The 13,109-nt window shown below is 34.0% G+C and overlaps 1 protein-coding gene across 5 annotated transcripts; it reads right to left on the minus strand.

The window, feature by feature from the left end:
• Positions 1 to 428: 428 nt before the first annotated feature.
• On the minus strand, positions 429 to 11,246 carry LOC132279181 (uroporphyrinogen-III synthase, chloroplastic). Of its 5 annotated transcripts, XR_009471234.1 has the most exons (10): positions 11,004 to 11,246; positions 9,398 to 9,485; positions 8,658 to 8,727; positions 7,470 to 7,588; positions 7,169 to 7,264; positions 5,737 to 5,792; positions 4,862 to 4,947; positions 4,290 to 4,424; positions 677 to 755; positions 429 to 523 (listed from the first exon to the last, which is right to left on the minus strand). XR_009471234.1 is itself a non-coding variant. In XM_059781117.1 (9 exons), exons 1-9 carry the CDS (start codon positions 11,193 to 11,195, stop codon positions 484 to 486), a joined length of 879 nt encoding a protein of 292 aa, XP_059637100.1. In that variant the 5' UTR covers positions 11,196 to 11,246; the 3' UTR covers positions 429 to 483. The 5 variants fall into 5 exon arrangements, 4 of the variants coding, with proteins under 4 accessions (XP_059637100.1, XP_059637099.1, XP_059637098.1 ...); XM_059781117.1 differs by lacking the exon at positions 677 to 755 and having other exon boundaries at positions 5,737 to 5,789; XM_059781116.1 differs by lacking the exon at positions 677 to 755 and having other exon boundaries at positions 8,658 to 8,724; positions 11,004 to 11,245.
• Between the last annotated feature and the right edge of the window lie 1,863 nt (positions 11,247 to 13,109).

The raw sequence follows: 13,109 nt of genomic DNA on the forward strand, positions 1-13,109 counted from the left end.
AAGATTTATATCAATGGTAGTTCATGATTCATGAAGAGATAAGATCAATGGTAGCGTCAAGAATGGTGTTAGAATTCAATATTGTGAAGGCATATTTACAGCACGAAAAATGTATATACAATTTGATGTATGTCCTCTCACATCATCTCTGAACAGCCTTGTCAGTTACCTCGAAGAAAATTCTTCACATGTACATGATCCCTCTGAAGTGACAACAGTATGACGCCTTTCTTTCTGCTACATGCAAATTTCTCACTCTTACTCCAACAGAAAATTATACAGCAATGCAGACTTTTGCATATTAGGTGCCTGTCTTAAACCTACACATGGCCATTCAGCCTTCGAAGGTCTCAAGAAACAACAAAGAGAGAGAAAACTACATGCACCTCTGATAAAAGAGAGAAAAGCACGCTGTCATAATAGATTACCTGGGGAAAATTAGCAAGCTGCAGGCATGGCCACTGTTAGACCTCTTGGAATTGGTCATGGACTTTTTAAGGCTTCAAGAATGCTATCTACCCATCTATAACAAATAGAATTATGAAAATTAGTATGGATCATTTAGCAAGTTACAAATAGAAGAATTCATGAAACTCATCAATTCCTTTCTATAAACAAAGACTAGATTTGGGATCGATCATATGCAAACTAAATGACCTCAAGAACAGAAGTGTACTTGGAAAATATGGAGTCATTGCAGTACAATCTCAAAATAGAGAACATCCATCAATTATTAGAATCACGTAAGACAAATCCTATCAAAACAAAAGATGTTAACCTTCAAAAGTGATAAACACTAGAACCTTCAAATCTGAAAAAAGAGTCAACAATTTCATCTTAGTAAGTTAGTACAGCGGACCACATGCAACAAAGTAACAATTAGAAGAGAGAGAAATTGTACACACAGTTCACCAGTGCTGTAAAATATATTTAAAAGAAAGTGAAAAGAGGAAAAAGTAGCTCTGTCCAAGAACTAAACTGTAAATTTAATATAAGAAGAAATGCATAAGAATTTAATACCACAAGGGAGACACAGCATTTGCTAGTATTGCAATGTATGCATACAAAAAAATGGAAAGCTAAGAAGGATTGACACTTCAAGGAAGCAGTTGTGTCCGTGTCGGACACGTGTCGCACTTCACTTCTCAAACACTCCTAGACATGTGTTTGATACATCTTAGAAATGTCCATAGTTTAAAAATAAATTCCTGATTCCAGACGCATGCTACATTTCTTGAATGACAAATCTTGAACATTTCATAAGACATCGTTAGTATAAAAATCATATCATAGATTTGTGTAAAATTCATTTAAAGTTTAACCGTCTCTGGAAAAACTAGAGGAGGAAAGTTTATATGAAGGAGTTGACAAGTTGCCATGAGATTAGGAGTACACACAAATAAACACATCTACATGAACAATCATATAATTTATAAATCACAAAATTGATATCACAGTAGTTAATTTTTATATAAAATATATATTTTATTGACATGTCATCGCAATGTCTGCACCCTATATTTGTTAAAGATGTCAATATATCCATGTCATGTCATATCCGTGCCTGCATCCACATTCATACATCTTAGTATTGAAGCAGAGAGGGATAAAACGGGTGTCCAAGGACTAACCAGTAAACTCAAAAAGGACAACGATGCAAATGATACTAGAGATAAATGTCTAAGCTAGTTTGAGATGCTACTAATTATTGACTAAAGAACATTTATGAAACTTATCTTCAAGATGTTTTATTTGACTTGGTAATTTGAATTATTAGAATCTATAGATTTTCTTATAGGGTATTTGGACTAAGAAAAAACTCGAACCAAAAATAAGTTCGAAAAAATTAAAGGAAACACTTCAAGACATGACAGTAGTCCAGCTGAAAGTTTGAAAGTGTTGGAACTATTTGACAACCATCTACTCTAAAAGCTTATGCTGTTAGAGAGGGTGTAATTTTAATATTTAAATCCTTCAACACGCCCCCTCACGTGTGGCCTTCTTTTTGGTCCAACAAGTGTTTTTCAATTTTTAGTTTGGGTGACGGTGAGGTTTGAACTCGAGACCTTTGGTTCTGATACCATGTTGACAACCATCTACTCTAAAAGCTTAAGCCGTTAGAGGGTGTGATTTTAATATTTAAATCCTTCAACAGAACTATAATAGATTGATTAACTAACTAAATCATAAGCGTTAGTTAGAACTGTACAAAAAATTATTACATCAGATTGATGAATTACCTTCTGGGGAGAAAAAAAAAACTAAGATATGAAGCAAAGCATCTAAGAATCACCAAGGCTTTTCACATAGATCAAAAGTGGAAGCTACTTCATAGCGGAAGGTTGAAAGACAAGGAAGACTTCCATCTAATATATATGAGACAAAAAATATTAAGATAGGTTCTGTTTTTTTTAAATAAATAGATAAATAAATAAAATACCAGCAAGTATACCTAGAATTATCAGCAAAAGTATGAAATCATTCTACGAAATAAATAACACGTTCAGCAGAGCAAAAACTATTATAAAAACTTGTACAATAATGACTAGCCGCTAGCATAAGCAATATCTCCTTCCACTCCACAAAACAAAGTTCCATGGTTCAAGTCTGCTTGGACGGGTTTTTTATTATTTTAGAAAAGAACCAACTGTTGATGAGAACAACAATAGCTACAATAATCTTACAATGAAATTCAAATTGAGCCCTTGATCACAAATCAGCAACGAAGCAGTAAACCAGGAAGAGAGCCCCTGGTGTGGTTTGGTAGTTACGACTTTCGAAAGCAATTTTTAGATAATGAGACTAGAATGAGATTTCTTAAAGGTAAGTACAACAAGAGATATTCAAGGATATAGAAGTTTTAGAGCAAAGAACTAAGGTATGAAACATAAGACTGTCAAACTGTGGGAAGGATTGAGTAGTGGAGAAGACCTAGTGATGGTGAGAGTGTCTGTTTCTTTTATTTTGGGTCATATTGCTCATGACATTAGTAGCATGAACTATGAAGATTTTGGACAAACGTTTCCAGAGCATTATGACATCACAAAAATAATTACAAACCTAGAGCAGAATCTTCTATGAGATACCTGTAATGATACCCCATACTTTATAGTGCTGAATGCTATGATCAAGAAACCTCATGTCCATATAAAGAATTCATCAACATGATGTCCTTAAGATGAATGTGACACGTGCCATGAAGGATTATAATAAGAATAAAAACTGTTTGCAAGAAGCTAGATGTGGCAGTCATTGAGCACAAAACCAAAGCAAATTTGGCTAAGGTGGTATCTCATTGAACAATGAAAACACATCAGTAACCACAGTTGCTATTTGTGATTAACTCCAACTAAAGGTGCCTCAACCAAGAACACAAGGGAGTCTATGAGATGAGGTAACATGGCATAAAACTTGAACAGTAAGACATGGCCAGATGAAATTTGGGTAGTGGACTGCAAACAGTTGAATACTTGAGTGGAGAAACATGGTCCAATCTCTGAGGAAACAAGATGGTCTATGACATGAACAAAAGACGTGGCCCTAGATAAAACCAGATATTGACAATAGATTTGCATGACCGAACCAAAACAGTCAAGGAAGTACTTTACTAAGATAGTTTAACTTGAGACTGAACTGATCAGGCACGGTTGAATTTTTTTTTTTTTTTTTTTTAGTATTATACCCTACTATTTTAATCATTTTGATATATATACCTAAAAAATTACAGTAATGCCCTCACCCCCCACGCCCGTCTCTCCCTCCTTCCTCACAATTTTCTGGGTCCGTCCCTGGAATAAATGATTATCTATTCATTAGCATAGCCAGCAGCACCATTTTTCCTAGCCGTAGAAGATGAAGAATGAAAACTTTGATTAAGTATAAAATTCAATGAATACACATGGTATAGTAATACACTAAAATAAGTAGATATCATAAAACTTGGTTGTGTATTTTTAATCAGCTTCTTTTTTTTCATAGTTTCATATTATATATCCGACTTGCATCGTTCTAAACTCTTTTTAAAGAAAACCATCAACACAAAAAAAATAAAAAAATAAAAAAATACTCATACGAAAAAAGGTAGAATCTCCAAGTAGGTTGGCATGTTAAAAACGTCCATCTTAAAGAAACAAGAAGTTTTCTACTTTGTTTCTATTATCAAACAATGTTTAAGATGCCTGCTATTGTAACGGTACCCTCCTAGCCTCCTAGGATGGAGTCAGTGATCAGTACCTAAAACAAGAGAGCAAAAAAGTGCAATTTTCTAAAGATGGAAGAGAGAGAATTACCCTTCTAGACCAGGATTTGTTGGGTAGTATACGTTTCTCAAGCCTAATCTTTTTGCAGCCAAAGCAGTTGTCTCACCGATGCATGCAACTGAATTGCCCCACTGTTCTGATTCTGATATAAGATTAACCCAGACACTGTTGCAGTAGAAATGTACGAATTCAGTGGATGGAACATGAATTCAGTGGATTTGAAACAGATTTTGGTGGGGTAAATTTATTTTTTTATTTTTTTATTTTTTTGGGGAAGAAACACATGAACTACCCCACCAGAAACTGTTTCAAATCCAGGAAGCCAAAGATGGGAAGAGAATAAGTGATATCATGGCTTTAATCTAACTGAAAGGAATCTACAGGACATGATAACAATGGTAACCAAGGCTAAATATATTCAGTCAAACACAAATATGAATAGTATGGTCAGCTTCTGTCCCGAAGCATTAAGTTCAAGTTAATTTTAAGGGACGTATAAAGAAGTTTCAATATTATCAATTAGAAAACAGTGTATCACAAACTCTAAACAGCTAGGGAAAAACTAATTAAAAGTAAGTTAACTAGTGCGACAGATAGTGTACCGAGCTGCAGAAGGTGACGCTACGGCAACAACAGGAGCAGAAAGTGCCTGCTTTAAAACTAGTTGGTCAACATCATGAACAGGCACCTGGAATAAAATCATAGGAATAAGTGGCTGCCAGGCATAACCATAACCCATTATCAACCACAGAATAACATTTAGACCTCATGTGGGCAGGAGATAAACAAATCAAACTTTAGCATACAAGCAGGCCTAAAATTTTGTAGACAATGGATTGAGACCTTCACGGAGTTCTGAGAATGGGAGAAGACTGAGCCTGTAAGGTCCTTCCATAGAAAGCTTTGCATAATACTAACAAGATATACATGCAGAAGATACAATAAACCTCTCACGTCATGCACCCCTCATGGTCCTCCCAATTTTATTTTATCAAATTTCCTTTTGCAAAATGGATAACTGGTCGTTTTAACAGGAAGTTAAGAAAATTACCAAGGCAAACTAAAACTGTCAATATCAAAGACTAACAAATGCAGACAGCCTACGAACTCTTAATTACCAAGGCAAACTAAAATTGTCAATATCAAAGACTACCAAATGCAGACAGCCTAAGAACTCTATTTTAAGAATAACCAGCAAATACGAAAAACCATCATAGGCATTAAGACCATATTTCAGAGTTAATAAATAAATATTAAATCTTGAAAATATGAGGTCTTCCATGATCAGCAGCAATAAGCGAAGAAAATGTGCATAATCAAATAAGCAGTGATCAACAAATTCATCAACAGAAACTAATAAACCAAATGAAAAACACTGAAGGTTCCTTTGTTTTATATACATCAAGGGGAACAAAGTATTATCAGTGTCATTATAATAGAAACAAAACCACAGACAATTGAAACTAAACTAAATTACCGTTGTGTATGTATTCAGTCGTGTGACCTGAAATCCGCGACTAGACAAACCTTCTTCTGAAATAAATGCACAATCATATCAGCTCAATTATTTTTTTTAATTTTTTTTTATTTTTTATTTTTATTTTTTTAGTTTTTGCTATCTCAGATATAATCATATAAGATCACAAACTGCAAGGATAATAACTTAAAAGGATGACATGAAAGCACACAAAACTTTCAAACCTGTGCCTGAGACATGTTCTTCCTTAACTTGAGATAGGACAGTAAGTTGCCAAATGAGAAGATTCAAAATTACTAATGCATAAAGTATCTTTATCAACTATATTAAATTAATTGCCAATGAAAAGTTGAGAACTAAAGCAAAAACGCTGGTTTACAATCGAGCTGGGCAGTCAAACCAAACAGCACCCCAAAAATATCATGGGATTGAGAAAGCTATGCAACCACAAGCCATATATCATAAATAAAAAGGGACCCTACTCTTTTCATGAAACTACACGTTTGATACTTATGCTTTAGTCAATTTCGATGTGAATCCCCCCATGGTTTTTGTCTTAGAGGCTTTGCAAAGTGCAACCAACAGTATCTTTGCTGATAACATATAGAAACCCTTTCTATCAATTTTTTTTCTTCTTCTTGGTAAGTCCTTTCTATAACTTTCTCTTATAAAAAATATAAATAAAAAAATAATAAATAAAAAGACATGCAGGTCCTACGTCTGCTTGTAAGGTGCTCAATTTGGTTTTTTCATCGTGTTGAAACTTGTCTGAGGCACTGTACAAGAACCCCCAACAACTCAACATTCTAAAAAGGGGAACATGTTCCTCAGATTTAATAGAAGTCAGAAGATACATAGCATGATTGATTTTTACATTCCTGATGCTATAGCCACCATTTTCTCGACTTTCTCAAATAATCAACTAAAGAATGATCAACAGCTATGAAGCTTACTAAGTAATACTCATTCCATCATATTCTTCTCCCACCAAAGTCATTGAAGATTATTATATAGATAATTTGGTAACTGTGTCACTTTCATCTTTACATGCAACTATGACATTCTGAATTATCCTCAGTAAAATGCATTACTCTGAAGTACACTCACTCTAGTGGATTGTCTTTCAACAAAACTCGTACACCTGTTACTTCTATTAGAATCTTCATGTCTTACTACATTCCTGTTTAACTTGAAATGCTCATTTTACTCATACTTGACCAATTGACCATATTCCTCGTCTTTACATGCTTATCTTAATTGTATTTGGGCAATTGACCTTGCTGATCCTGCTAATGAAGTCATTTTAAATGCCATCCAACAAGTACTAATGTTAGATCCTAGCAGATTAGTTTCATATTCTGAACTTTTAAGAGAAAATAAAGATTCAAGCAGCAGAAAATTATCAATAACAAAACAGAAATATTGCACGTACCAATCTCACTGCCAGCTTTTGCAGAAGCCGGATATAACACAGCACATTTCTTATTCCCAAGTTTTGGAAGCTCTGAAGCCAAAACCTTACCAGTAGCTGAAAAAACAAATCAATGAATTTAGATTTTGGTTTTACTCCCAATCATCTCAAAGATTGCAAAGTGATATTTGCTTTCTCGTCTTTCCAGCAACCAAAAGAGCATAAGAGATGAAAGCAAATTCACCAATCACATGCCTGGAATCACGAGTGTACACTACTTAACTTGATAGGGTAAAGCAAATGGGAGAAAATGCATACATACCTTTTGATGGTGTGAAGGCAACATGGAGAGATCGCTTTGATGACTGTGATGCTTCCTCGAATATACTCGCTGTACCAGCTCCCACCACGCCTACCTTAACATTTGGGGTTCCAGCAGCCCTAAGGACCATAATTTGGTACAAGTCCATCAACTGATGGATACCAAAATAATCATTAAAATGTAAAACGATAAAAAATAGTGATCTCTTTTAGCTACCTTATTCTTCCATTAAGTACTTGATTGCATACAGCATTTCATGGAATATATCCACACTACACTTATTTCACTCCAGCATTATCTTCAGTATCTTTATAGTGAAAACTACTTTTCTTTAACATATAATTCATAAAGTGATCAAAAAATGAATGGACAGAATTCAACAGCAAATATAAAATAATTATCTCTATTAGTAATTCCTTCTAACTGAATTTTAATTATACATGAGATGCCAGATCAAATCTGAAATGACAAAGGGAAAAAATAATCAAGCAATTGTATACTGTTCTAAAGTGATTCATTCTAGCTGAGTGTCAACAATATATAAGAAGCGAGATCAAACCTGAAATTGTAAAGGAAATTAGTAATCCAGCAATTGTGTGTTACTATAAAGATATATTTACAAAATTACATAGGAGGAAACATAGGATATAAAACCTAGCATGTTGATGTATGGCAAAAGAATTACAGGTTACATCTCCTTATCATATTACAGTTCAAATATTTTGTGCAAATTGTACTGGATTTTCATGAACATTGCAGAAGTTTAGGAATCTGAACAATTATTGGGCTAGCTCTGAGCTGTGGGCTAGTAAGACAGTAATATTTCATCGACACTATAATTATATAAGGTTCTCATGCTTAATGAAAGATAGATCAGAAGAATAAAAGCATGCAACCAATAATTTAGTCTCAAAACAAGGCACACCTTAGAGCTGTTGTAGTCCTCAAATAGAAAATATGAGCATCAAAAATGAAGTATACAGAATGAAAATGGATCAGACAATACATTAAAGACCATGCATATAGAAATCTATGGAAAAGATATTAATTCTGGTTGTCATTAACCAATACAGATGATGAAACAATGACCAGACAACACCAAGGCCACAACAGAAATCTTTCTGCCAAATGCAGGACCAATTCAGCATTAGAAAATAGGGAAATGCTTCATAAGCAAGTAATCCTTACTTCCAAGCATCGAGAAAAACTAAACCTGCTTCAGGAGAAGTTATGACGATCCAGTCAAAAGCTGTGTCTGCTGCCATGAGGCATAACAAGAAAGGCGTCAAATTCCATTTTGTGGAACAAATATCAGAAGATATTTATATGCTAGGCTTACTAATTGAACTCATTTCAGCGTGCATTTAAGTGAGTCAACAAAAAGAAAATCCCAATGTTAAAGTAAATCAACAAGTGAAGTCGCAAAAATACAATACAAAAATATAAGAACACAACAATCAACTAATACAAACATAATTACTAGCAGATGAGCACACAATAAGTGGTGCAGTGGTGCCTCTCACAAGTTGCATGTTAAAGCACCTCTCACATGTTGCAATAGAACATAATTGCAAGTGACTTAGGACCACAAATTGAACAAAGCTAGGGTAATGCCGAAATAGCCCAACTACTTTCAGCACAAATTTCGACATGAAATCAAGATTGACAATCTAATTCAGTGACGGAGCAAGAAAATTATTTGAGGGGTGCGGTCTTGGAAAAAATAAAATATTTTCAAACTACTATAAAAGATATCTACAATAATGACCTCAAAGAGCCCGAAATGTAAATCATACACGTTGACACAGAACTATAGAAATATTATGAATGTATCTTGTAGGCAAAAATCAGTTTCAACACGTCGTAACTAAAATCTTGAAACATCATATGCCACTATCAGCTAAAGAAAAAGAACTTTGGGAACTTACTGCTTAATACAGAAGAAAGCGTATGCAAATCAGGCAACTTCGTGTGCTGAATGAGGGGAAGCTCCAAACAGTCAATCCCTTGTTCAGCCTGTACTCAAACATCAAAAAATTCCATTTCAGACCCTTTTACTTAGAACTACCCACACAACAATACAATGGCAATGCTGAATGCTCAGATGTAGGCATGACAAACATGGGTTACTAGAACAGAACCCAACGTTTATTTAAATCTAAGTCACTCATCAGAAACCTTGAGTCATTGTTCTTGTCAATCAACTACAAAAATGTGATGCAGCATATTTATGGAGATAACATTGCAATTAAAATAAAGGATTTGCATGAAAAGTTAAAAACACTAAAATTAGCAGCAACTCCAACAAAACATGCTGCAACATATGGAATCTGCTTGCTCCTCAGATACAAGGCAAATTATCCAATATAAATACACACAAGTACAAAATAAAAAATCTTATCTGCCAATACAGAGATTAAGTATTCATACAAAACAGAAGACTTAATCCACCTCCTGCAATAAGAAATAGCAAAAATTAATCTGCCCAGAGACAAGTGCTAATCATGACTTATAACTATTTAAGACTCCATACATTTAGCTACATAAACATCACGTTTTTCCTAACTCGATCCGAAGATAAATTTCTTCTAACCCTCAACAAAATGATATAGCCTTGGAAAAATTTATAAATCATATATATATATATATATATATATATATATATATATATATATATTATAATTTATATAACTATCTTATCTCTAGGAGAGAGAGTTATGTGAAAAGAGCTACATGCCCCTTACAACCTACCATTATTAATTTTACTGCTGGTTTTTAATCACTCTCTTTTTCAAAAAATTAAATTGGAAGGAGAAAAAAAAAAAAAAAAAAGAGATGGTTATCATATCTTAGATATTACACATTACTATTACTGCCTAGTTCTGACATCCACAGAACAAATTACACATTATCTGCTAAAAAAGTGGTAGGAGTACCACTCAAGCTAACAAAGTGTGGGAGAGTTGTTTGCAGAATCCCAAGTATTCTTTTTCTTTTCATTCAACTTTTGGGTAATTAAACAAGTACATCCCTTTATTGTTAAACATCCTCAAGTATTGTATTCTCACCCCTTTGTGATAGGATCCCAAATGTGATGGCATTCCATTTCTTCAAGCAAAAAGGACACTACAAAACAATAAATTCTTTCTATATTTAGGAACCTCCAATCTCTAAATCTTGATTTCTTTCTTTCCCTTGTTGATAAATATCCCATGCACTTTGCTTCCAATTTTCTCAAAAACTTAAAGACTCTTTGTTTAGAGTGGACTCACTATCGCATTTAATCAAACACCTAGTGCGACAAGTCAATTCTCAATTCAACTTAAACTACCAAAAATAAGCATAAAGCATAAAAAACTCTAGAAGTGGAAAAAAAAAAAAAACAGGATGTGTTCCAATAGTCCGAATCCAATGCAAGTACAGCCAAAAACACAAAACAGCATACAACGCAGAAAATCAACAGATATAAACAATGTATCCATATTAAATACTGAAAAATTAAAAGAGAAAGAGAGAGAAAGTAGAGAGAGAGACCAGGGCATTGATGAGCTTGCCATTCTTGCCTCGTTCTCTGGTCACAACAACTTTAGGACTGAAATTCGAAGACGACGACGAAGCTTCGACTCTGAGAGAGCGAAAAAAGATTCGCCGGTGAAGCTGCGGAGAAGACGACGAAGACGACGGAGGTGGAAGAGGAGAGAGAGTAGAGAGAGAAAGCGGAGACATTTTCCGTGGTAACGTGTTGCGTGTAGAATTGTCGAAGAAGGCCAGCTGTTAGTAACTCAACCACACCTTTTTTTTCTCTACTACAGTTCCACCAAATTAAAAATTATGAAAAGACGTTTTAGGACAATAAAATTACCGAAAAGACTTTTTAGGACATTAGAAAATTGTTACGTGACCGACCACTTCGAACAATCATGTGGTTTTGCTTTAAAGTTCCAACTCAGTGGTTCGCTGAACCACGTACTCCTTCTATCTCAACCGTCCAAAAAGGTCTATGACAGTTTGTATGTTCATCTTGGGTGTGGAGAAAGAGATAGTTTACACCTTGGGTGTAGGTTTGAGATTCTCCTAGTGTTCTGGTGCATTCCAACACCCTAACGTAACGGGTGACGTGCGCCCCATGTTGCAACACAACTCCCATTCGAATTAAAAAAGAGAATGGAAATGTGTTACAGTGTCTCTCACGAGTCTATCATACTCTATGAACACTTTGATCCTACTCTTGATCAGGTGACAATTTAATGGCTAGTATCTCATCTCAACTTGATCGGGAGTTCAATTCCCCGCGTTACGTGCGCCCCATGTTGCAACACAACTCCCATTCGAATTAAAAAAGAGAATGGAAATGTGTTACAGTGTGTCTCACGAGTCTATCATACTCTATGAACACTGTGATCCTACTCTTGATCAGGTGACAATTTAATGGCTAGTATCTCATCTCAACTTGATCGGGAGTTCAATTCCCTTTGCAAGAAAGATGTTGCCAGTATCACTTCTCTTATATTGCGCCAAAAAAAAAAAATAATAATAATAATAATAAGAAGAAGAAGAAGAAGAAGAAGAAGAAGGAGGTTGAATTTTAGATCGTGCAAAATTTTGTATCAATAATTGGAGCCATCTATGGGCAAGGACGGAGGCATTCACAAGTAAATATACCTTATCAATTTATAGAAAAAAATAAATAAATAAAAATAAAATAAAAATATAACTCTTCAACTATCAAAAATTAAGGTCATGCTTGGAATGGATTTATGATCTCAAGAACAATTTTTCGAGAACAGTTTTTTGTTTTTTCAAATTTTAAGCCTATTTGGTTAAGAGAATTTACAAAACAGTTTCCAGAAAACAAAAACTCATAAAACTACTTGGTTGTATGAGTTTTTGAAAATAGTTTTCTGAACTAAGAAAATAAATAAAAATATTATTGTACATCACTCTTTTATTTCTTTAATTTATGATATTAACTATATATATATATATATATATATATATATATATATATATATATATATTAAATAAGTGTTGAAGGTGAATTCATTTTAGCAAGTATATTTGATAAAAGTTGCACAAATACAAAATATCAAATTTAATTAAAATTTGATTAAATTTAAATACAATAAAAGAGTTACATTAATTACTTCAAGTGTCATATGCACTTTTAATTGTACAAACATTAATTTTAGTCATACATAACCAAAACAAAATATTAGAGAATTACACAAATAGGTAATAAAAGCAAAACATTAGAGAATTATAAAAATAACTTTATCTAGCATTGCCTCTGAATAATGCCCACATTTGATTTATCGGATGAGTTCTAAGGGCTCCCATTTGTGCTGCACCATCATCAGATAAATTAAGTGCATTCAGTACACCAGCATTACTACTGTTACCATTCCCCCCATCCGTGACATTAACATCTTCTTCCCCATACTCCATAAAAAAACGATCATCTAATATATTTTGACGAATGAAATTGTGAATCGTGCAACAAGCAGTTATTATGACTCGTTTTTTAACCAACTTATAGCAAGGCATAAGCTTTAAAATGGGAAAACGAGCCTTTAGTACTCCAAAACAACGTTCAATAACATTACGAAGTGATGAATGTGGGTAGTTAAACAATTCCTTTGC

Source organism: Cornus florida, unplaced genomic scaffold, assembly GCF_030987335.1.
Source record: "Cornus florida cultivar Cherokee Brave unplaced genomic scaffold, ASM3098733v1 CherokeeBrave_3.0.0_Hap2_Chr10, whole genome shotgun sequence".
In the NCBI taxonomy this organism is placed as follows: domain Eukaryota; kingdom Viridiplantae; phylum Streptophyta; class Magnoliopsida; order Cornales; family Cornaceae; genus Cornus; species Cornus florida.

What these genes read in the sequence shown, in the direction of transcription:
- LOC132279181 (XM_059781115.1), bottom strand. Translation starts at nt 11,195, where the DNA reads ATGTCTCCGCTTTCTCTCTCTACTCTCTCTCCTCTTCCACCTCCGTCG. An exon ending in GACTGAATACATACACAACG is followed by an intron (nt 4,948 to 5,736) that starts GTAATTTAGTTT and finishes ATTTTATTCCAG; the next exon opens with GTGCCTGTTCATGATGTTGA. An exon ending in ACAAATCCTGGTCTAGAAGG is followed by an intron (nt 524 to 4,289) that starts GTAATTCTCTCT and finishes TATTTGTTATAG; the next exon opens with ATGGGTAGATAGCATTCTTG.